Raw genomic sequence first — 26,417 nt, forward strand, 5'->3', positions numbered from 1 at the left:
AGTACCCCTTGTACTCCTTTTAATCTAATTCTTTTGCTTATCAAAAAAAAAAAAAAAGTATCTATGTACACAGTTATTTTTAATATAAAAATTATATTCTATGACAGAAAATGAAAATAAAACTTATACTTAATAAAAATGCATTCTACAATAATAAAAAAGACTGATATTTTAGCCATTACATTAAAGATAATAATTAATCAAATTGTTTTAAATAATTAGAAAAATTAATAAAATGTATTGAATTTTTTTTTAAGTAATATCTACGTACACAGTTATAAAAATGGTATGATAAAATACAGTATGGTATAACCAGACAACACACAACAGATGAGATAGGGAAAGTATAAGCATTTCATTGAACCTACATTTCTCCATTCTGGTGTTTCATTCATCATTCAATTATATCAACTCATTCGCTTGTGCATTTACATTACTATTTAGTAATGTACGACACCACAAAGTAGATCGTAAACACAAGCCAAGGTTGTCGTCACACGTTAACAAAAAAACAAAACGTCTAAAAGGTTGCCATATACAAAAAAGTTGAATCAGTTTTACCCCACAAAGTAGATACACTTGGCACGCATTATTAGCCTTTATTATTACTATGTAATATTATAATACTGTTTGGGGTTGTGTTTGTTCCTGATTCATCTCAGCAACGCGAACCCTTTCTGCATCTGAGTGATCCAGCTGATGCTGTGATGGAACTCACAAGGGAAGATGGTTTTGCTGCCAAACTTGATGCTCGTGCATAGCTTGAAGATGCACCTGCTCCTGATGCTCTAAAAAACGCACCGTTTAACATCAAATCTCCTGTTGATCTCCAATTCCAATTCTTCCACTTGCTCTCTCCAGCATTCTCCCTCTTTGTCACCTGAAATTAGTTAACAATTTCCATTCTTATATACCACCAACCAAGTGTAACAATGACAATATCCATTTAGATTCTAAAACCAATTATACTCCACAAAAAGTTAATGTCACATAATTTATATCTACTTTAGACGATATGTTCAAAATTTAGGTAGGACTATTATCAATAATAAATCAGAGTATTTCTTAGCCAAAAATTAATGACTATTTTTTTTTATAGTGTTGAGATCTATTTAAGAACTTTATTCCACTTAAAAAATGTTTAATTTTCTATATATACAACAAGAAGTTAATTTCTTGATCACATATTTAAGAGATAAAATTATCTACCAACTAAATTGCATTGTATCAGTTAAACTAGAATGACTTTATAAGGAAAATCTTATTTTTCTCCAACTAACCTCTTTGAAGGTATGGTCATTAGGAGCAAGAAACCTATTGCCTTGGCTATTGATAGTTGGGGCAGCACTCCCCCCTATGGCATACATTTTCCATTGGGTGTAGTCATTGTTCACCACATGGAAGTATCCATGCCTGCATCTGCAAATGTAAAGATGTAAATTCACTTTTGATGATCCAGCATCACATTGAAATATCGGTTACTGTAACTATGGTAAAAACTTAAAGTGAAAAACACTTGTATAGCTAAACTACCCCTAATAAAGTATGATGTGATCTAAAAGAAGATCTATCTTACCTTGGCATTCTCTGCACTAGTCCTTCTCCAAAGTGGTTAAAGGCAATGGTGACTTGCATGTTCTTGTCCCTACTGAAGGTATCACTGTGCCCCAAAAGCATGACCTTGTTATGATGGGTCATGTAGTTGTTGGATATGGTGATGGCAGTGGATCCATGAATGGCATCAATTAACCCATCACGGCAATTGGAGAGAGAGCAATGGTCTACCCAAACATGGCTCCCACCAAAGATTGAGACCCCATCACCATCCGAGAGAGTCCTCCACCCATAGTGTGTAGGGGAGTCCCTCACGTAGGCATTCCCTCCCCTCTTGCAGTCATGGATGTTGATCCCATGAATGATGATGTTGGTCACAAACTGTATGGTAATGCAAGGTCCACCAGCAATGTGCACACTTGCTCCTCTACCATCAATTGTCTTGAAGGAGTTCATCATAAGCTCTTGCTTCAGCTTGATCACCATGTCACGCTTGAAAATGATCCACAATGGCTCCTCTTGGATAACACCATATCTCAATGTCCCTGGCTTGGGGTTCACAGGGTGATCACCAGGGTCAGTCACCACATAAATTTTACCATCCCTCCCTCCAATTGCATGCTTACCAAACCCAATGGAACAATCTGCTAGACGCTTTCTGTTCTTTTCCCAACTGGGGTCACACCTCCAACAATCATCAATAGGGTTCCCAGTCCCACAAGAAAGAAATGCCAAGTTCCTCCTTGAGGCATTAATGCTCCTGCAATAAAAAAAGGACACATGTTTTGTTATGCTCAAATGCATGCAATTATATGTAATAATGTAACTATAAGCATGTTTATGCTTACAAGCGTTTTTAAGATCTTATCTATCGAATAAATTCTTTGTTTTCAATAGAAAAGTTCTGAAAAACTCTTATAAACAAACATGTTTCTTAATAAAAAGATTCTATGTAAACGATCTAAAACAAATGTTGATAATGAGAAAAGTATAGCTGGTTTCCTACTTTTGTACATCTTCGACCACTAATTCGGGATCTTGAAGTGGGGAAGAGCAAATGCAGGAAGGTAGTACAAAAAGTAGAAATAGTAACAGAATTTGAATTTCCATAACTGCTTGATATGCCATCAGAATCAATAACTGAAGAGTAGTACTAATAAGCAAGGAGGATAAAGGAATAGTAAGATTGTGAAGAAAATAAGGACATTTTAGACTATTTATAGGGAACAAACTGGAAAACCGTGCCTCACATGAAATAAAATATTTGGTGCGTAAGACTCGAGATTTCCATGATTTAAGGTAATCACAAATGATCCTTCATACATACATGATTAGTATTCTTCTAAAAATTTTAAGTAAGCTGCCTATTTCTCTGTAATCTGTATTTCCAAACGCTAGCTATAGTTTGTTAATTTTTAAGATCCCCTGGACCACTTCATTGTTTAATGTTGAGTTGAGTCAAATACTCAATTTGTTACAGTGCTCTACGTCTAATCCACTATGCACTATTCGTAATTAAGTGTCTTGGAATGTTGTTTCGAAGTTTAATCACCAATTAACTGTGTGCCGACACTTACAGTTATGTAGATGAAATCTTTGTCGGTAGTTTGCTTCATATGTAGTGAGCTACTCTAATAGTTACAGCAAGCAGACCCCACCTCAGTGACCTTCAACTCATTATCACTTTCAGCTGCATTTGATGTCTATATAGCCGTTGAAGTAGGTTTCTGAAAAAAAAAAAATTGTGGAAACCATTTGTATCTTTTACCGGCCGATCCATCCAAATATCACTACTATAAAAGATAAAGCTCTTCGTCAAAATATTTAACACAACTCAAGACTAAAAAAAACTAACGGTTAATCTAGATCAATCTCATATAACTTGATTTATGCATTCTTAACTTTATACTTTATACACATTACATAAACATCATTAATGACGGGTCATTCCCTTACCAGTTACCAATTAATATCCATGTATTTTATATATCCATCTACACCTATAAGTCTATGACCTATTCCTGTTCCATTTCGCTATAGTGACTTTACTTCCTTCTGCAATTCAACTCTACCATGTATTTATATAGTTTTCTTTTGTTTAGATTTAATTTCTCGAGAAGAAATTATATGCTTTGCAATTATCTTAGGCATTAAACTTTATCAAATGAAAACTGTGCATTTAATTTTCCGTGCCATGATCCATGAGTGGCACGCAAAAGGCTAGACACCTTACCTTATCTAGCAAAGTTATCAGTTATGGATCAGGATAGGGAGGGAAATTAACTGTGACAATCATAAATTTTTTACAAGGAAGAAAATGATGCACTAAATGATCTGACTAGAACACATGCAGAAGCGTGAACTGCGCAGGGAAATGAAATGTGCCGAAATGGAATCTAGCTGATTTTTCCCCTTCTTGTTTCTGACCTTCTGCTTTCAGACTACTGTTCTTTTTAATAATTTTCTATCAATAATAAATAAAAGATGAATACAGTTTCTAGTTGACTATGATAAATTAAACATCAAACATTGCTATCTTTAAATGTAACATGTTAATTTTGTTCAGCCAAAAAAAATATCATACAAGATATTTGTTACTTTTATATATTACAATGAAGTGTTTGCATTCCCAAATTAATGTGAGGTAAAGTTACAAGTTTAATAAGAGCTTGCTTGGAGATAGGTTAAAGCACTTTGACAGTTTTTTTTTTTTTTTTTTTTTTTACTAAAATAAAGAATATTTTTTAATAGAGGAGATCTCAATATCACTGTTACACTTATATTCAAATAAATTCTAACTATGTACCAAACACTTTTACAGTGTCAACTATTCAGAAGAAACTTTATTTGAACTATTTATGGTAATTTGATGCGGGATGACTGCTAGTATAGAGGCTATTTCACTAAATTAATTTATTTATATTTAGTGATAAAAAAAAGGGATAAATAAGAGTGAAATAAAAGAGGTAAGACAGTAGGATTTAAGAGGACACATGGGTGGACCGTACCATCCGTGAATGTGGTGACATGCAGCATAATGCATAGATGAAAAGGCATGTTAGGCCATGTGGGCTGTGTTTCACTTTTGATACTTCTCTAAGTGGGGCCTACTTGTTTAGTGTGAAATCCCTGCCCCTCATTTCTTTGACCTATATCAGCTTCCACAAATTGGGCCAAACTAACTCATTCTGGAGTTTGGGTGACTCACTTTTTCCGTAATACAGTAAGATTCCAATTGGGTGATGGACAACGAAGCTCACCCTTAAATGCTACATCCATTCATGGCCCAAAAAACTTACAAAACAAAAAAAAGGGTTCCAAAGTTGGAAAATGTAACATTGTTCATGAATCATCGTTATCGAAAATATTTGTTTTCGGCTTCTTTCATGTTAACAGAATTATCACGTTGTTTATTATGTTAAAGTAATTGACTTGAGAAAGAAAACAAAATTGTTTGATTTATCATTTAAGTACATATATAGAGTGACAAGAAAGGTATCTTATTACGGAAAGGTTTTCTCTTGTCATACGCTAAATACTCGTCAATTCAATGAGGATACGTTTCAGTTAAATGAAGAAAAGAGCAATTTGATTATTAACTTGCATGGTTGGATTGTATGAGCAAATTAATGTATCCGTGTAATAGTATAATGATGAGTTTGTCATACTATAAGTATAGGGAAATTAGAATAATAATGCATGTGATCCAGATTTGAATTTTTATGGGATGGATGACATTGACTATGATTGATTTTGATTTGGACTACGTATAAACTAAAAGCAAAAAGAAGCAATTGCAATTAATGCGCTCACAAGTCTTTGTACAAAGGCATGCTATGAGTAACGAAAACTTGAGGTAGTTGGTCTTAGTTTCTTGTACTAATCATGTGGTTTGGATGCATGTGTGTTTGATAGATGAATTAAGAAAAGGAAAATTTGTTGTTGATTCAAAGGATTAATGAGGTCGTATAGCACCGTACCCAAGACGTGTACACATCTATGTGATGAGTTTTGTCAAAACGTGCATGTGATGGCATTATTAGATATGGATTAGGATTATATATAACTCGTATAACTTATCATGAGCAAACCATGTGCGCAACTAGCTACCATTCCCATTCGCCATTAATCCATTATGTTACCAAAATCCTATAATATATATTTTTTTTTTCAACTCAATATATTATATTGATGTAGTAGACCAATCGTTGATTGGTGCAGTGGTAGCATGGGGCTGCACTTGGTAGGGAGGTCCGCGGATCGATCCCCCACAACGGCGATTGGGAGGGGCTTAAATACCGTAATCCTTGGACCCGCCCCGAATCCGGATTAGTCGGCCCATTGTGGTTCGGATACCGGGTGGTTATACCAAAAAAAAATATTGATGTAGTAGTTAATCATTACTCACATATTATAAGAATAATTTATTTAACTAAAAACTTAAGTTAAGTTCTTGTCATATATGAAAACTCGTGAAGTTATTAGTAATGACAATATTGTAAATGATATTAATTTATAATCGTTTAGAAAGTACTCGAGAAAAGAAAAGATATTAATTCTTTTATATTGGCACAATTATTACTATAGTTAATGATTAATTATGCATGTCCTGACCCTGCGTACAATTCAATATTCTCATTGATGAACGAAGGTCAATATGAATATGAATATTAGTAGAGTCTCCTCCATGATTATTTTTATTTTCATTTTTTTAGGTCAAACTAAGCTTCTTTTTATAAATTAATTAAATCTACTATTTTTTTCCGTAAGATTTTAAGTTGGTACACATAAGTTTGTTTGAACAAATATTTCATAGATATAAAGCTTGCTTTATCGTATATTTTTATGAAATTAATTTTTGTTGTGTGTGCGATTTTCCATTGATGTCTGCTAGATATCACTCGGTTTTTGTGATGATATGAACAATGATATGGGGGTAATGAATAAGTGAGCAATTATGGCTCATTGAGCATAGATTAAAGTAAACAAGTCCATGATAAATTATTAGATATCATATTATAATATGAACTAATATCATAGCTCTTATATAACTTTCCAATAACCTTTGCTCTTAGCTTTAACAGAGTTCTCTCTCTCTTTTTTTTTTTTTTTTCTAGTGGAATTTAATGCGAGAATATTTATGAATTTATACTTATGTTGCTTGTGAACTAATGTAAAGTCATTAACTAACTGACTTCACGACAAAGATAAATAAATAAATAAATACAAATTGACTTACCGAACATATTACTATATAACGAAAAATATACCATATGCCTTAAGAAAATCATGCGAATAGTAAAGTAAAATTCTCTTTAATGATTGGATCATGTGCTAGCCAATGCAAGTAATTAACATGAGCATGTTTCACTCGTTCAATGAAAAGCTTCAAACTTGCATTATGAAAGAATGCATGCCTCAACGCTTTATATGATTTTATTATTATATAAAAGTTATACGACAAAAAGGTAGAGATGAAAAGAAAAGTGTGGGATAAGACGATTGAAGTGATATAGACAAATAGAAAATTAATATATTATAAAAATCCTTACAAAAAATTTATTCAACGAATAATATAATTCTTGTTAAAATTCAATCGTCGTCATACATAAAGTTAGAAGAAAAAATAATACAGTATTATATTATGCTACTATGGTGCAGAGACTGCATTCTCTATGATGGATTATTTCATGCAAATTGCAAAGTCAAGCCAGAGAAGAAGGAAAGACTTGGGCTATCTCCTTTTCCTTTGCTTAGTGATTATTGGGTCTATACTTTTTATTGGTAAAAGAAATTAAGAATAGCACAATTAAAAATAGTTATTTAAAAAAAAAAAGGCAAAGAGAGGGTAAATTCTCCATTTCTTAAGATTATAAGTTTAGTCATTTATTTTAGAAATTCTCACTTTATTTCCTAACTTTACGAAGTGACGTTTACCTTGGTAAATGCAGATGAAAAATAAAATTAAGATAAAGATTTTTTCTGCTGCAAAATTACATACTAAAGTAAGGATTTTATAAAGTCAAAGTAATCAATGGTTATAGTTTCAAGGAGATCGCTGAAAAGAAGGAATGAATCCCTATTTTAGTCCTTAAAATTATAATTATCTTCTTATACGAGGCATAATTTATTTTAACATGTTATTGTAAAGTGGACTTAGCCAAGTTATAAACTAAAATTTCTTAAATATTTTTAATTCATTTATATATGTCTGTGTTTGTTGGTTTTATTATTATTTGTTTGATAATAAAGGGTCCTAAGCTAGAGGGGGGAAAAAATACACTTGCAAAAATTAACATGATCGAAGAAAGGTAAATAAACCCTTCAAAGGTTGCTCATAATATTAATTAGAGTAGTAAGAAGAGTTTTTTACTCAAATAATATTATTTTATAAAAAAATTATATAAATAGTAACTGTGCAAATTTATTTTCTTAACTAGTTCACGTTTTGGAACGGGCCGTTCTGAAATCAGAACGGACCATTTCGGATTAAAAAATAACACATGGAAAATAAATCAGAACGGGCCGTTCCAAAATCAAAATTAGCACAAAAAAAGTGGAACCAGAATAGCCCGTTCTACTTTCAGAACAGGCCATTCTGACCTAAATTTTCTTTTTCTTCGATTTTCACTTATCAAATATCAAAACTCAGAAACTAAAATCAAATAATTAAATTTATTGAATATTAACATTATATACATATCTAAATAAATTTATTAAAATTCAATACAATAATAAAGATCAATGGTGGCAGAAACTGATTATGTTGTTCTCTAATGTCCATCTCTGTTTTAATCCTGCTGGACTTTGGCCGACCCTTGAAAGTTTGCTTGAGTTCTGGATTTGGCCACAAAGTTGGACTAGTGTAAGTAGGCCAATAATCTTCATATCGGAGCTCTCCAAATGAAATGTTTGACCCGCTGGGAGATTTATAGTAAGGCTAAATGAAATGTGGTATGATTGCGACAAGTTCCAGAAAGGTATACAAATGACAGTCTGGAGAGCTCCAACATGAAGATTACATCCGAGAAAAGTTTGACTTGCTGGGAGATTTACAGTAAGGCTAAATGAAATGTGGTATGATTGCGGCAAGTTCTAGAAAGGTATACGAAGGACAGTTTGGAGAGCTCCGACATGAAGATTACATCTGAGAAAAGTTTGACCCGCTGAAAGATTTACAGTAAGGCTAAATGAAATGTGGTATGATTGCGGTAAATTTCAGAAAGGTATACGAAGGACAGTTTGGAGAGCTTCGACATGAAGATTACATCCGAGAAAAGTTTGACTTGTTGGAAGATTTACAATAAGGCTAAATGAAATGTGGTATGATTTCGACAAGTTCCAAAAAGGTATATGAAGGACAGTTTAGAGCTCCGACATGAAAATTATTGACCTACTTACACTGGTCCAACTTTGTGGCCAAATCTAGAACTCAAGCGAACTTTCAAGGGTCGGCCAAAGTCTAGCAAGATTAAAACAAAGATGGACATTAGAGAACAACATAATCAGTTTCTGCCACCATTGATCTTTATTGTTGTATTGAATTTTAATAAATTTATTTAGATATATTTATAATGTTAATATTCAATAAATTTAATTATTTGATGTTAGTTTCTAAGTTTTGGTATTTGATAAGTGAAAATCGAAAAAAAAAAATTATTTGTAAGTCAGAATAGCCCGTTCTGAAAGTAGAACGGGCCGTTCTGGTTCCACTTTTTATGTGCTAATTTTGATTTTGGAACGGCTTGTTCTGATTTGTTTTTCATATGTTATTTTTTAATCCAGAACAGCTCATTCTGATTTTAGAACGACCCGTTCCGAAACGTGAGCAGTAAATAGTACTAGTTGGGGAAATAAATTTACATAATTTTTATTTAGGTAAATTTTTTTTAAAATGATATTATTTGAGTAAAAAACTCTAGGAAGAATTTGATGGTGGTACCATATTCTAAAGTAAATTCTGGCAAAATTTCAATACAGCTTAATATCCAAAATTGATCCCTATGTGATTAAGCCATGCATTTAGACTTGTTTGTATGCTTAAGGCTACAATCATAAAGGATCTTACTGAATAAAATGTCCACAGAGAAGAGAGAAAAATAGAGAAAATAAGGTGATAAGACATAAAAGAGGAGAGAAATGTATTCTATTGACAAAGTAATGAATGAATTATAAAAAATATTAAAACTGACTAAAATGTTATTTCCCACTGTTTGAAGAGACAAAATGAAATATAATATTTTACATAATTTCATTCACATTACCATTTTACTATACCCAAAAAAAGAAATACATTACCATTAAAATGTGAGTGAATTGAAGCTTCTACATGTTGAGATTGTAGCCGTAGGTGATTTTTTTCTGGCGACCTAAAACAAATTTTGTGTGCAATGTTCACAACGATATGAACATAAGACAAAAGTTAAAAAACAAAAACCGAATTTCATACAGTTTAAAAAAATTAATTAAATATATTTACTTTTCACAATTTCATATAAAATATATATTATATTTCCTAAAATATTATTAATCACAATTTTACATAATATTTTTATTTATTATTTTAAGAGTATTTTTAATTAAAAAGTCGAATGAAATCGACTTTATTAAAATTTGTTTATATTTTAGTAATAAAGTTTCAGCAATGTTTTTTATATGTAAATTTAGGGAGAGTATGAGTTTGTTAGCCTAATAATTTAGTTCCGTGATATGTTGCCCTTCGTTGGTTTAGAAATGATCTAGAGATCCTTATATGTTGTTATCAATTAAGGAGTGAGTTTATGTAAGGATTTTGGTTTACCATTTTTTCCCAATATAAATTGTATTATTTCATGAAGCAAGAATGATAAAAAAAATTATCATTTTGTTAATATGTTATGATTAATATTTTATATCATGATTACTACCTATTTTCTAACTTAGTTTCTTCTTTTTTACTTAATATTTTAGAATTTTAGACATACAAAATGCGCTAAAAAAATGTGCGGTAAAATTTATAGATATTGAACTAGAAAACTTGGACCAAAGTTTTAAGATTAGATATTGAATTATTCTAAACAATATTTTCTTAATATATAAAATTGGATTCACTAGTAAAATTAATTATTATTATAATTTTTTATACTTATATTTGATTACAAAAGAAAATGACGATACCTAATATCTATATGTTACTTTTTTTTTATTATATTGGTATTGGAATAATTATTTTAAATTAGCTCACTGTTTTATAAATACCCATTTGATTAATATTATCAAAGAATGGAACTTAATAAACTAAACAAATTTGTGTTATTTAAGAAAAAAATTATTGTAATTCATATTGTATGTTATTAACATAAACCACCAATATTAATCCATGAATTAGATTTATTGGATCAATTCTCCAATCCACTTATTTTTTGTGTATTTTGATAAATAAAATTATCAATATTAATCTGTCTTGCCACTCAACATGTCCAACCCATCAACTTGGCCGCTCAACTCTCCGGCCGACTTTTCTGTACTTGTTTTATATTTTAAAAAAAAATTATAGTAAATTTATGTTAAATCAATATTTTATTTTATAATTATATATTTTTTAGATATTTATTTTTATTCTATATGAAATAAAAATATATTATTTTAATCACATATTTTTTATTAGTGCATTTTCATGTACTGTCTTTTTATAATAAAAATATATATTATATTGATTTTTTGCATGAAAAATATATTTTCTCTAATCAATTTTATAAATAATAATAAAATTAAATTAAAGTGAAAATATTTCAATTGATTTCCTTTTTAATTTGAGAAGATTAAATGTGAGTTAATTTATCTGCCTATCATTTTAACCTATCAACTTATTAAAATAGATCAATTTGTCAACTAATTATTAAGTGACATGGATTAGAGATTTTTCAATTTATTTATTTTAGTGAGTCAACTTATATCACCCAGTTTCTTTGATGATTTGAACCATTTTATCTTCTTTTATTATTCCTGGTCCATAACAAATATGTTTTTTTTACAGGAAACTAATGTTACATTTGTTAGTGTTTTTAAATATTATTGTATTTAGTTAATTCATAGCATGAAAATGATTGTAGATGATTCATAACACTATTGTGAATTAATATATAGTTTATTTTTATCATGCTTTCTTCATTTATTCCTCTATTATTTGTCGGGAAATCAATATGTAAAATCATCATTTCTATTGTCATTTTTAATTGCTTTCTAAAGAATAATTTGTCTCACGCATCATAAAAATACATGCACGAGTGATTATATTATAGTTAATAAATTTAGTTGAAATAAATATTGTTTATAGATGATAATAACAAATATTATATTTAATTATAAGTTAATGATGTAATTTTAATTTGATATGTTCTCAACAGTTTGTTTATTAATCAAAACATCCATGACTAATTATAACATTGTTTTCTTCAATTTGACTTGCAGAAGCCTTATGGCCAAATTTAAATAAACTAAGGAGACTTAATTCAAGAATAAATGATAAATTATGTAATATCAAAATATTATATATTAATATAATTTATTTTATAAAGTTTATATAATGTCATTTTACACCATCTTTAGCCAAATACATACTACCATTTCTTTTGTATATTTAGACTTCAATTCAGTTTCTAGCATGTTCAACAAATATGATGATTTAAAATGTTATGATAATTTCTTTTTTGTAAATTACTATGACATCTTTATAAAATAATATTTTAGACAAATTATCAAATGGATATTTATTTATTTGTCATATACACATTGGCAAAAGTTAATTAAATTAAATAAATAATTTTTTTCACATATACTTTATTTTTATAAAAAAATGTACATAAAAAATAACTAAAATCACACTCATTATTACAAATTTGAATTCTTACCAATTCCATAAATTAGTCTGACTTTTTTAATTAATGAAAATAATAATAATAATATAATAATATCAAGAATATTATTTATAAGAATTACTAAAAAAGATAAATATAAGAAAATAAACAATTTTATAAAAATATTAAACAAATAATGACAATCATAGCAATATTAATATTTTTATAGTTCACATCTTATTTTAATTTATAATTAGACCATATAAATTACTTAAATTTATTATAACCATTTTGTGAAAATTAAATCAATTGCATAGGCATAATTGAACCATTTTTTTAAATATTTTATATAATTTTAGAGATACTTGAAACTCCAACAGAAATGAAAATAATGACATAATTAAAAGAATTTTTTAAACCACAATTAAAAGAATTAAAATGTTATATTTTTCACTACATTTGAAGCATGAAATATAAAAATATAATTTTTTCATAAATATAATTCAAATGTGTTATAATGATTAACATAATGAAAAAAATATTTATTTATTTAATTTTAATAATAAAAATAAATTGATTAGAAGAATTCAAGTAATTTAAATTTTTATTGTTAAATTAAATTATAAATTTAAATAATGAAAATTCATTACATGGTTTTTCATTCAATCTAGAATTCAAAAAATAAATAAATACATCAATTTATAAATATTGAATATTTAATTAAAATTTATAAAATAAAAATTAGTGTATTTTAAAAATATAAATATAAAAATTCGGGCCAATATTAATAATAAATGTTAAAAATATTGAATAAAAAAAATAAAGAAATGTTAAAAATATTTTCAACATTAAAGTATTTTGAAGAAGAAGAAAAAACTAGGATATCAGTAATTTGTTTCATACCGGCAAATGTAACTAATCTGTGGAAGGGGCATCATTTGTTTAATTTTTTGGTGGGAGTATATCAGTGTTGTTTTGTTGGTCCATTATATATTTGTATTCCGTGAACAAAAAAAAAATTAAGTAGATGGGCCGATCCAAATCGCGTGAGCCCAGTGGGCCGGTGGACTAAAGAGTCAAACTATGGAGATCAAAGAAGATGCTCCTTACTTGTCCAACACTGAAGCTGTTAGTTAGTTAGTTTTTAAGGTTTTTAATGTTTTAAATAAATCTCTTATTTTATAGGGAGCCATTTTTCATTGTATATATGTAACTCTCATGCATTATGCAGCAGTTTAGTTTTTATGTAAACGCTTATATAAGCTTTACATTTTCCTTTGAATAATATACATTCTCTCAGATTAAATATTTGTACGAATATACCTTGATCTCAACAGAAGCCCTATGGTATAACGCTGGTCCTGTGCAACAAAAAGAGAAAGCGCGAGCGAGAGTTCTTGAAGAAGAAGAAAAGAGAAAGGGAAGAAGCAGAAGGAAGGGGAGTGAGTGTGCGAGGGTTTGGGTGTTGAGAATCGAGAATGTTCCGAAACCAGTACGACACGGACGTCACCACATGGAGCCCGGCGGGGCGGCTCTTCCAGGTGGAGTACGCCATGGAGGCGGTGAAGCAGGGCTCGGCGGCGATAGGGCTCCGATCGAAGACTCACGTCGTTCTCGCATGCGTCAACAAGGCCAACTCCGAACTCTCCTCGCACCAGAAGAAGATCTTCAAGGTCGACAACCACATCGGCGTCGCCATCGCCGGCCTCACCGCCGACGGCCGCGTCCTCTCCCGCTACATGCGATCCGAGTGCATTAACTACAACTACACCTACGAGTCTCCTCTCCCCGTCGGCAGGCTCGTCGTTCAGCTCGCCGACAAGGCGCAGGTACATCACCGCACCTAGGGTTTCCGCTTTCCAATTTCTCCATGTCATCGCGTTTATAGTTATTTCAATTGAAACCGGGACTGCGCTTTTAATTTGGATTCTAGGTTGTGCGATTGAATTGTGGCCTTGTTTTCTGTCCGTGATTTCAATGGATGCCACGAGAGCATTTCTGCGATTTAAAACCTTGGTTGTGGTAGGGTTTTGTTGTTGTTACAGATCCTTGATATTGGGAACAATTGCGGACAAATGCAGTTGATATGGCCACAATTGCGGTTGTGGAAACCGGGAAGGCCTGATGTTGAGGCCGTGATTGTGGTTTTTGATGTGTTGCTGATCGATTTCGGTTCTTTGTAATTGGTTGAGTGTGGATTTTCGTTCTCTGATGTGGGGTGAACTTCTGTTTTATTTGAGGATGTTCTTGTATTAGGGAAGAGGTTGGGTGTGATTTAGTGAGCATTGTTGCGGGTTATAAATAGGATGCTGTGGTGGTGTTATAGCAGAGTAGCAGAGCAAAGTGGTGTTAGGCTGCTATGGATTCAGAGTTTCAAATAGCAGTGGTTTCCAATAGCGGCCAATGCAGCCAGAATATTCTGGCTTTTCTCATGCTAGAGCAGTGCTGCCAAGATATAAGCTCCAAAACCCCATATTTTTTAGCAAGTGTCTTTAGTGTAAAATCGTGATTTCTTCCCTATTCTCGAATGCATTTTTTGTTTCAAAAACATAATAGGATTTGAAACCCTTCTTCCTTGACCATTCCATAAAAAAGTTATGGCTGTTTTATACCTCTGTTCCTTCATACTTATGAGGAGTATTTTTTTCATGTTCAATTTTTTCTTCTTATTTTAGATTTCCCAATTCTCATTCTACTTAGTTGTATCCGACTTGTTGTGCTCTTTTTCTATTGATCTCACCATAGTCTCTCATTTTAGGTTCATTATTAATGTACTCCTTATTTCTCCTTGATTGATGTTGATAGTGTGCAAGTATGAATTGTTATTTATCAGAATTTTCATTAATTTTTTTGTTGAGAATTTATATGTGTAGCATAAATTATTTAGTTTACATTATAATATTTAACCTGCTTCCCACAATCTTGCTATAGCATTTTAATAATTGGCTGCAAAGCCTGCAATATTGATACGTGTATATATAATTTTAAATAAATATGCTTCCTCTATTGTGGTTGTGTATATATAATTTTAAATAAATATGCTTCCTCTATTATGGTTGTGTGATGAAAGGCCTTGCCATTTTGGGTCCAGTTTCTGTTTGAAATTTGAATAGCTCATGGCTTTGCCAGGTTTCTGTTTACTGTGAGGAAATCCTGAAGGATGGTAGTATTTTTGGTGACGTCTTTCCAAGTTATGTATTTGTGTCATAGTTAATACGTCATGCAAATCTATGCTGAGATGGCTGTTTCACAAAGTGAAGTGGAATGCGGATTATTGTTATGTTGAAGTTGATGTAACTTGTAAAGGTCCTAGTTGAGTTAGGTTCATGTTATCGAACAGTTTGTGTTCATTCAAGAGATAAATGTATTTTGACCTGGATTCTTCTTACTGGGGTTTACAGATATTTAAGTAGATATAGAAAGTCCGATGAACAACATATTCTGGAGTAGTAACCATCCTTTCCCTCGTTTATTTTATTGGTTTTAGGTTCTTTCAGGTGGTTAGTAGTTACATTATTGGAAACTGATGTTTAGTTCACGATGAGGAAGATATTAGATTAGCTAATCTATATTGTTTTATGATATACAAGTTATACTTGTGTTTTAGTTGTAGAAAATTGAATGAATAGGGTATGGGAGGCAAAGCTTGTGCTTGTAACTGCAGAATTATGTGGCAAAAGAGGGTAGAAAGAAAAATTTATCTGCAAAATTTATTAAAACTGAAAAATGTCTTTCTCATCAGTATTTGTGATGCAATTTTGAGTTGCAGGTTTGCACACAGCGATCATGGAAACGTCCTTATGGGGTTGGTCTTCTGGTTGCTGGATTAGATGAATCTGGGGCTCACCTCTATTACAACTGTCCCAGTGGAAACTATTTTGAATATCAGGCTTTTGCTATTGGATCTCGCTCACAAGCTGCAAAGACATACTTGGAACGTAGGTATGAGAATTTCATGGGCTCTTCACGAGAAGATCTGATCAAAGATGCACTTATCGCAACTAGGGAGTCCTTGCAAGGTGAAAAGCTCAGGAGTTCTGTATGCACTATTGCTGTGGTTGGAGTTGGTGAGCCCTTCCACATTTTGGACCAGGAAACTGTTCAACAATTGATTGATACTTTTGAGATTGTGAAGGAGGAGGAAGTCCCTCCAGCTGAAACTCAACCAGCCACCGAGCAGGATGCTGCTGCAGAACAGGGTTCTGGCGCAGATCAAGGTGGTGCTGCTGGAGAACAAGGTGGTTCTCCTATGGAAATTTGATAATTTAAAATCAAGTGCTAGAGGTGTTGGACAAACTGATTAAACTCTATAATTTTTATGGGTAACATTGTTTCTCAAGTTATGAAAAATACTGGGGTGAACAGTGGCAAATAAAAACAATATCAACGGGACTAAATTAAAAAAAATAAAATAATTTAAATAAACTGTTTTTTTCCTCCCATTCCCGTTTCTCTTTCTCTCCTTAGCAATGTCTCTATGCATACCCCGCACCCATATTAACCCTCCCCCGACTCAACTCATCAAACTCCCAACTCGTTGAACAACCCCAAAATGATGCACCGGAGCACCACCATGTGAATCCTACAATTTTTTAGTTGCATTGCTCTCTGATTCCTCACAGCCAACACTAATATTGTAGGTGTACTCCCGTCCATAGGATCATAGCAACAATAACCAACTAGTAGGAGCACAAATGGAAAGGGAGGGGAATGCATAATTTAGTGATTACAAAGGTGGTGGGTGGTTTAAGAATGTACCCATACAATCCGGGGTTTACGGGTTTGAGGGTCATTTTAGTTTGTGATTTTGGATGGTGTAAAGGTGTTTGATAATGTTTGTGATTATTCCACGCCACTCGATGAGTGGCTTTTTCATGACTCTGTTAAAAGTAAAGATGCTGCTATAATAACCATTTTACTCAACCGTAATAACGATTTTCATATAGAGCATTTTTTGTCTATTAGGTGAAATTTATCAAAATTATGCCCCTTGATGACAAGCGGGGGTGTCATCATGGGAGGGTTAGTATATATTATTCTTGATGGATAATATGCAATTATGATTAAATTTTTCTCTTCAAAAAAAATACGATTAATTTTTTCATTATGCTATATATGAAATTTTATCTGTATCTAATGATTTGTAAAACTTTCACCATTTTTTATTCACATAGTCTCAATAGATTTTAACAATATTGTTTTACTTGCATTACGTAATGATTTAAAGATTCTTATGATTGATAAAGAAAACAACGTCCCCAAATTTCTGATACCTTATTTTTATATACATGTACTGGATTTTTTTTAAAATTTATTTTTTATTATTTTATGATATATACATGCAATTGTTATTCATTATAACACTATTTTTATGCTTATACATACAATTTAAGTTAATTCATAGCATGAAAATGATTGTAGATGATTCATAACACTATTGTGAATTAATATATAGTTTATTTTTATCATGCTTTCTTCATTTATTCCTCTATTATTTGTCGGGAAATCAATATGTAAAATCATCATTTCTATTGTCATTTTTAATTGCTTTCTAAAGAATAATTTGTCTCACGCATCATAAAAATACATGCACGAGTGATTATATTATAGTTAATAAATTTAGTTGAAATAAATATTAAGGTTTATAGATGATAATAACAAATATTATATTTAATTATAAGTTAATGATGTAATTTTAATTTGATATGTTCTCAACAGTTTGTTTATTAATCAAAACATCCATGACTAATTATAACATTGTTTTCTTCAATTTGACTTGCAGAAGCCTTATGGTCAAATTTAAATAAACTAAGGAGACTTAATTCAAGAATAAATGATAAATTATGTAATATCAAAATATTATATATTAATATAATTTATTTTATAAAGTTTATATAATGTCATTTTACACCATCTTTAGTCAAATACATACTACCATTTCTTTTGTATATTTAGACTTCAATTCAGTTTCTAGCGTGTTCAACAAATATGATGATTTAAAATGTTATGATAATTTCTTTTTTGTAAATTACTATGACATCTTTATAAAATAATATTTTAGACAAATTATCAAATGGATATTTATTTATTTGTCATATACACATTGGTAAAAGTTAATTAAATTAAATAAATAATTTTTTTCACATATACTTTACTTTTATAAAAAAATGTACATAAAAAATAACTAAAATCACACTCATTATTACAAATTTGAATTCTTACCAATTCCATAAATTAGTCTGACTTTTTTAATTAATGAAAATAATAATAATAATAATATAATAATATCAAGAATATTATTTATAAGAATTACTAAAAAAGATAAATATAAGAAAATAAACAATTTTATAAAAATATTAAACAAATAATGACAATCATAGCAATATTAATATTTTTATAGTTCACATCTTATTTTAATTTATAATTAGAGCATATAAATTACTTAAATTTATTATAACCATTTTGTGAAAATTAAATCAACTGCGTAAATATTACTGAACCATTTTTTTTAATATTTTATATAATTTTAGAGATACTTGAAAAAATGTACATAAAAAATAACTAAAATCACACTCATTATTACAAATTTGAATTCTTACCAATTCCATAAATTAGTCTGACTTTTTTAATTAATGAAAATAATAATAATAATATAATAATATCAAGAATATTATTTATAAGAATTACTAAAAAAGATAAATATAAGAAAATAAACAATTTTATAAAAATATTAAACAAATAATGACAATCATAGCAATATTAATATTTTTATAGTTCACATCTTATTTTAATTTATAATTAGAGCATATAAATTACTTAAATTTATTATAACCATTTTGTGAAAATTAAATCAACTGCGTAAGTATTACTGAACCATTTTTTTTTTAATATTTTATATAATTTTAGAGATACTTGAAACTCCAACAGAAATGAAAATAATGACATAATTAAAAGAATTTTTTAAACCACAATTAAAAGAATTAAAATGTTATATTTTTCACTACATTTGAAGCATGAAATATAAAAATACATTTTTTTCATAAATATAATTCAAATGTGTTATAATTGATTAGAAGAGTTCAAATAATTTAACTTTTTATTGTTAAATTAAATTACAAATTTAAATAATGAAAATTCATGACATGATTTTTCATTCAATCTATAATTTAAATAATAAATAAATACATCAATTTATAAATATTTAATATTTAATTAAAATTTATAAAATAAAAATTCTTGTCAATATTAATAATAAAATGTTAAAAACATTAATTATAACAAATAAAGAAATGTTAGAAATATTTTCAACATTGAAGCATTTTGAAGAGAGAAAAAAAACTACAATGATAATGTTTAAACAAGGAAATTATGTAAATCTATGTAACCACTATTGAAAATATTAAATACAAAACATTAATTCTAAATAAATTAATAAATTAAACAAACTAACCCACTAAAATTGGTAGAGGAAAAAAAAATATAAATAGCGTACACAGTTTTAAATTCAAATCTTATTAATCTAGTAAACAATTATGGCAATGTAGACTAAAACAAATCTATTGTAACATCAAATTAATTATTTGTTATTATTTTGAATGAAATAAAAATGTTTCTAAAAAGAAAAACTATTGTCACATAATGTTAGTGAATCTCTACATGACAACTAATATAGTATTTAAAAATGTAGTTATGTAAATATCTACTTAAACTGCATAATTTTATAAAATTATTGTATGTGTTGGTGAATCATGACAACTAACACATTATTATTTTTAAAATTAAAAAAAATACATATATATATATATATATAAAAGATTCAAATAATAACTATATAATTTTTATTAACTATCACACTACTCAATAAATTTATATTAAATATAAATTTTGATCATCTAATTATTAAATTAATTACAACTTTATATTATATTTATATCAAATTTGTGTTAAAATTAAACAATTTGAAGATAATTATAATATTTATATTTTAAAATAAATATATTATATTAATTTTATTTTATAAGAATGAAGTATAAAATTAACAAATTAATATAAAATTATATATATATGATTTAAAAATAAAAACTTTTGATATAACAATAAATTTATAAAACATCACATTTAAATCAAAATTATTTAACAATATAATAATAAAAATAACCCTACTAAAAAAAACCACATAATAGAATACAGATAATTCTATAAAATTATAGACACAATGTCATAAGGGATGAAAAAATAAAGTTATGATTATAATTTTCACATTTAAACATTTAAAATGAAAATTAGAGTTTAATTGATAAAAAAAGAAAAAGAAAAAGAATAATTAAGATCAAATATTCTAATCACCATTTGTCTAAAAAAAAAAAAGATGTAATCTATCAAAATTATAAACATGAGACATTCTATTCATGTAAACACCTCTTTAATCTCAAGAAAAAATATTAAAGACCAACTAAAATTAATCATTTTAAAAATTAAAACCAAAGATAAAAAGTGAAATTTATATTAATTATCTAAATAATTTAACTTTAATTATTCAATGTGAAATATTTAATAATTCATTCATCCCTCATTCTATCTATCGAGTTTGTCATCACTATCAAATTTTAAAATCAAACAATGATATATGAATATTTTTTATGCAATTTATTTATAAAAAAAATTGCATATCATCATTTGATTTGAAAACTTAATAATGTCATAAAAAAAATCTTCTTTAAAGTTTGTCTTTAAAACAACTAACACCTATTCTTTATCAAAGTAATACAAAGATTAAATAATCCAAACCATGATGATTTTGATGATAAATGAATGCTAAATTTAACAAACTGTTTCAACTAAACTATAAATGAACCTTCACCAATGTATCAACTATCAACAACCGGATGAAGCCTAAGAGTGATGATATCAACAACCACAGTAGCTAAGGCCCTTGTTAGCTTTTACCTACCTTGGACCTTCAGGATGCATTCTTTGATTATATTTACAAAATAGACAAGGAATTTAAATACTAAATGCTATGCATGACCATAAATTAGATGACAAGCAAAGAATTAAGGCACGAACAATTAACCGAGATCAATTTCAACCCTTTCTGGATTTCCCCTTTCAGTTTGGTTAGCAACAAGCTCAATTCCCAGTTGTCCTTTATCTCCGGCTCCAAATGCATACAGCTTCCCTGATTCAGTGAGGGCAAAGGTATGAGCATTCCAATATATAGAATTTGTCAGACTAATCTGCACCACCCGTTCATTGATCTGTTTCAGTGAGGTAACAAGTTCCGGACTTAACACATTTGCATGTCTGTTACCCTGTACAAATACAATCACATTATAGTTTACTTTATGTGAAGTGAATATAATTTATAATTGAAAATGTTAAAGAATACAAAGCATATAATTTATAACTTCTACAAATTTCAATTATTGTATTCACTTGCTAGAGCTCATGGTGTTATGATTGTGCAAAATCAAAAAATAAGGGAAAGAAAATGTGTCAAACATGTCAAACATTTTAAAAGGCAGAACAAAACAGACCTGTTCATCATTTCCAACAGCATTGTGTCCAAGACTAGCAGATTCTCCACACCCAAATGAATACACATCACCATCATTAGACACTACAAAGGTTGTATAATCTCCTGTGGCAACATGAACAGCTTTGACATTGTTCAATGCTTCCACCACCTTAGGTGCTGATTCACACTCATCATTCCCATGCCCCAAGCAACCATATCGACCCCATCCCCATGTGCAAACACGACCATCCCGCCCCACCACAGCAGCATGCCAAGCACCTGCTGCAACAACCATGGGTTGGAGGTTCAGCAACCCAAACTGTTCAATCAATCTAGGGTACTTTTCATCCGTTCTTGATCCATGTCCAAGCTTGCCCCCCAAGCCACACCCAACAGAATATACTGACCTATAAATTTTAAGAATAAGAATCAGCATATTTATAATTAGAAAAATTGTATTTTCCCTTTGACAGATTAGCATGCTTTAAAGAATTTTCAAATTTATATCATATAATTTAACATTAAGAGTTATTCTTTTAATTTTTTTAAACAAAAAAATAGCAATATGAAAGAAAAACAGAATATAGTTGGAGCTCACATTCCGCTTGGTTGACAAGCCAAACAAAGCAAGTAGCAATATCCAGCAGCAATTTGCACTACAGGTATGTCTTCAAGAGCACCTAATAAAGGGCGAGGTTCCACATCACTTTGATCAGTGTGGTGACCAAGTTTGCCATCACTACCCCACGAAAATGTATAAACCCTGCCTTCTCTCGATAATACAGCTGTGAAGAAATTACCAATTGCAGCTTGAACAACAAATATGTTTTTAAGAGACTCCACTAACTGCGGAGATGTAACCGTTTTAGAACCTTGAACTCCATACTCAGCTTCCCCAAATGAGTCTTTTCCAAATGCATACACCTTTCCTGAATCACTAACCAACATTGTCCTGCCAGCCCCTGCTGTAGCTTGTATAATTCGAATTCCTTGCAAGGTTCTGAAATACAATGCAGTTCCATTAATTATTTAAAATCAACTAGTTTACTTAACAGTGACCCTTAAGTTTACATGGTAAGTTGCAATATGATCCACATGTTCCAACCTTATTGGTCGAGGTCGTGATTCCTCTTCAGTGGTACCATGTCCAAGTTGTCCTGAACTATTGGATCCAAATGAATAAACAATCCCTTTAGATGTCACAGCAATGCTGTGACCAGGACCTGCTATAGCCTGAGACTTCTCCCTCCTGCAACATGCCTCTCCAGCCATCAAATACCTCAGCACCAGCTTCCAAGAACCTCCACACCTTCGCTTCAAATCTTGGCGTTGTTCTGTTGTCATTGGCTTGAAGATGGCTCTCTTCTGGCACATGTCTAGTGCAGCAAGCTCGGATAAGGACAAGTCCAAATCCGGAGCAAAGTTTGCAGGCTGCCTGAAGAAGGAACATGTTGCCTGCAACAGGCACGTCAAATCAAAGCTAGCATTATTTTCACATTGGTTGTTTGGTAATTTTTAAGAACAGTTCACAACTGAAATGGAAGGAGAAATTATTTCATGATTGAGCACCACCATGTGGCTATGATCCTATGGTTCTGGTCATACTCTTCATGATACATAATTGAGTTTTTTAGTTTATATAAGAGTTAATAAAACTCAATTATGTCATGAGGAGATTAATTAGAACCATATTTGTCTGAACCATGTAATAATTTCTCGTGAAATGGAGATAAGCACAGAAAAAGCATAGTGGCACTTGCCTCTAGTTTAGCAAGGTCTTGAGGGTCCAAATTGCATGTTGTGAGGACATGAAGGACAATGGAAGGATTAGCAGACAAGGGAAACTCTCCAGGAGTGGAGTCCCCAAAGCAATGGCGTTGCTGCCTTTGAAATGTTGGAAGTGGAGAGGCAATAATGGCAGTAATTGGCTGATCAGGGATGTTATGGTATTGGATAGTAGGGGTTCCGCTGGTTGTGGCATCCATGGGCACTGCCAAACCTTATGCAGTGCCCAAAACTTTTGCAGAAGGAAAGATCTAAGCTTCTGCTAATTATGAAAATATGTGCAAATTTATTACTACATTAATTGATTTATCTTTTTCTCTAATTTATAGTAACTGAAAAACTCTTCTACTAGTTTGCAAAAGTGTGTACCTCAAAAACACAATTGACTAGCAAATCTCAGGTCTCAAACCTACAAACAAAAACATACTTACATAAACCCATTATGTGACACAAAAAAGGAAATTGAATTATATGACCACTTGTCTTCACTTATTGTGACATTATCAATTATGAGCTACAATCACCGGAAGGCATGCATTTACACCCACAAATCATGATCCTCCTATGAGAGAGGAAGATCAAAAAGACCAAAACAATTAAAAAATCATAACTACCAAATAAAAAAATTTCAGAGCCAAAGAAGGAAATCCACACCGATAGTTGTATAAAATTCTTGATTTAGGTATTAGATGACCCAGATGAAAAAAAAAACATGCAAAACCAGAAAGTAAACAGAATATTTGAAAGTGAATCCAAAGACGAAAACTTTGAGGGGAAGTATGGTATTCATTCCCCCAAACGGTGGGATATTCCAAAACAAAAAGAAAGGAATTTTCCAATTTTGTTATCAAAGTTAAAAATCTCTCTTCACGTGAAGTCATCGCAATTCATCAAGGTGAGATCACCCCAATCAAAACGAATAACCTACCCAGCAAAAAAATCGTCCATGACCAAACACCAAGAAACAGGGCTTGCAATAGGAACCACTCTTGCGATCAATTATTCAAGGGTATGTGAAAAAAAAACTTTTAATTTTTCTTTTGTTTTCGTTGTTTTCTTGTGACTTTCCCAGATCATATAATTGTTTCAACAAGTACACTTGCCGAATACGCAACCAGAAAGGAAAAAAAAAGGTAAAAGAAAAAAGAGAAAAAAGCAAAAAAACAGAGGATTAGGGGGAAGAAGAACACAATCACATGATCAACAAGTTTCCGATGAGTGGCATTATGATCGTCACAGATCGAATGAATAAAAACATGGAAAGGGTGATTACATATAGCAGACACACACGATTCCTGAAATTCAATCTGCATCGGTGGAGGAGAATCCCAGGAGAATAATTTTTCACGTTTATGGGTTTTTGATCGGTTTACGTTGGACAGTGTGTGGTGGGGTGCTTGCAAGGTAAGGAGATTGAGAGAGAGAGAGTTTTGTTGAGAGTGAATGAATGAAATGAAATGAATGATTTTAGCTTTTATCTTCTCTTCTCTATTATATCTACTTTCTTTCTTCTTCTTTTTTTTTTCATATTATTTTAATATATATATTTTTTCTATTTTTTAAAGAGAGTAACTACGGTACCCTCAAAGATCGAGGGGTTTCAATACATTTTTATATGTAAATTTATAAAAGATTTTAAAAAAATTAATTTAATTATAAAATAAATAATTCAAATTATACTTATAAAATAAAAAGTAAGATAAAATTATAAACTTTAAAATTATAAGATTTCAATAATATTATAAAATATTAAAAAAGAAAAAATTAATAAATAGTAGACATAAAAAATTATTAAAATTAAAATATAGAAATTCAAAAATTTAAGACAAAAAGACAAAAAATATACTTAACAAATTATTAAAATTAAAATATAGAAATTCCAAAATTTTAAGTGAAAAGATAAAAATATACTTAAAAAATTATTAAAATTAAACTATTTAAATATATAATAATATTATTACAAATAAATTAGAATATATAAAATAAAAATAAAATGATAAAATAATTTAAAAATTAAAAGAATAAAATATCATAAATATTATTTAAATAAATTATTAAAAATATAAAATATAAAAAACTGTACCGGTACCCTCTCAAATAACATGGGTACTATAGAATTTCTCTTTTTTAAATATGTATATGAAGTGGTGATGACGTGTCGCTCTAACAGTGAAATAGGAAATGCTTGCATCCTAATATTTATATCAGTGTGGGTATCTCACACGTAAGCTAACCCTTTTAGACTTCCTATGCTACAATACAACTATAACCCTGGTTCAGCTCAACTTCAACCAGGTTTGGTAAACCCTAACTTAATATTATTTTAATAAATAAATAAAAACTTAATACTTTATTTTAGTTTCTTTAACAAATAACTATGTTGTGCAACTACTATCTAGATGTTTGTATCACTATATTTTAGTATGTGTAATCTATATATAAAATAAATTATAATAGATAAATGTATTTTTAATAACTAAATCATATTATTGATTAAAATTTATAATATAAAAAATTGATTATGTAAACTTATTTTATATTTATAATGAATAATTTATATTATGATATAAGGTTATTTTTTAAAATATTAATAAATTTTTAAAAACTATTAAACCAATTTCTTTATATAAAATATGAAAGGTTATTTTATGTTTGATTTTCTTTTAATTTTTCTTTGACAAGAAGAATTTTAGAAAATTTTTAAATTTATATCTAATTTAATTTTT

The 26,417-nt window shown here is 29.7% G+C and overlaps 3 protein-coding genes across 6 annotated transcripts; 1 reads left to right on the top strand and 2 right to left on the bottom strand.

Annotated features, from left to right (window-relative positions):
• Window positions 1-331: 331 nt before the first annotated feature.
• LOC109796470 (putative pectate lyase 5) lies at window positions 332-2,860 on the bottom strand. Its single transcript, XM_020356143.3, has 4 exons — window positions 2,561-2,860; window positions 1,577-2,314; window positions 1,281-1,419; window positions 332-880 (listed from the first exon to the last, which is right to left on the bottom strand). The coding sequence occupies exons 1-4, from the start codon at window positions 2,680-2,682 to the stop codon at window positions 659-661; spliced, it is 1,221 nt and encodes a 406-aa protein (XP_020211732.1). The 5' UTR covers window positions 2,683-2,860; the 3' UTR covers window positions 332-658.
• Window positions 2,861-13,605: 10,745 nt separating this feature from the next.
• Window positions 13,606-16,831, top strand: LOC109800646 (proteasome subunit alpha type-1-A). Its single transcript, XM_020361448.3, has 2 exons — window positions 13,606-14,218; window positions 16,159-16,831. Exons 1-2 carry the CDS (start codon window positions 13,868-13,870, stop codon window positions 16,648-16,650), a joined length of 843 nt encoding a protein of 280 aa, XP_020217037.1. The 5' UTR covers window positions 13,606-13,867; the 3' UTR covers window positions 16,651-16,831.
• A 4,330-nt stretch (window positions 16,832-21,161) lies between these two features.
• LOC109792933 (Regulator of chromosome condensation (RCC1) family protein) lies at window positions 21,162-25,157 on the bottom strand. Of its 4 annotated transcripts, none has more exons than XM_020352414.3 (7): window positions 24,965-25,157; window positions 24,061-24,100; window positions 23,667-23,950; window positions 23,012-23,361; window positions 22,505-22,906; window positions 21,926-22,313; window positions 21,162-21,700 (listed from the first exon to the last, which is right to left on the bottom strand). In XM_020352414.3, the coding sequence occupies exons 3-7, from the start codon at window positions 23,889-23,891 to the stop codon at window positions 21,458-21,460; spliced, it is 1,608 nt and encodes a 535-aa protein (XP_020208003.1). In that variant the 5' UTR covers window positions 23,892-23,950; window positions 24,061-24,100; window positions 24,965-25,157; the 3' UTR covers window positions 21,162-21,457. The 4 variants fall into 4 exon arrangements, with proteins under 4 accessions (XP_020208003.1, XP_020208068.1, XP_020208132.1 ...); XM_020352479.3 differs by having other exon boundaries at window positions 23,667-23,953; XM_020352543.3 differs by lacking the exon at window positions 24,061-24,100.
• Window positions 25,158-26,417: the final 1,260 nt, after the last annotated feature.

The sequence above is a fragment of the Cajanus cajan genome, chromosome 3 (genome assembly GCF_000230855.2).
Source record: "Cajanus cajan strain Asha chromosome 3, NIPB_CcT2T_4, whole genome shotgun sequence".
Classification (NCBI taxonomy): domain Eukaryota; kingdom Viridiplantae; phylum Streptophyta; class Magnoliopsida; order Fabales; family Fabaceae; genus Cajanus; species Cajanus cajan.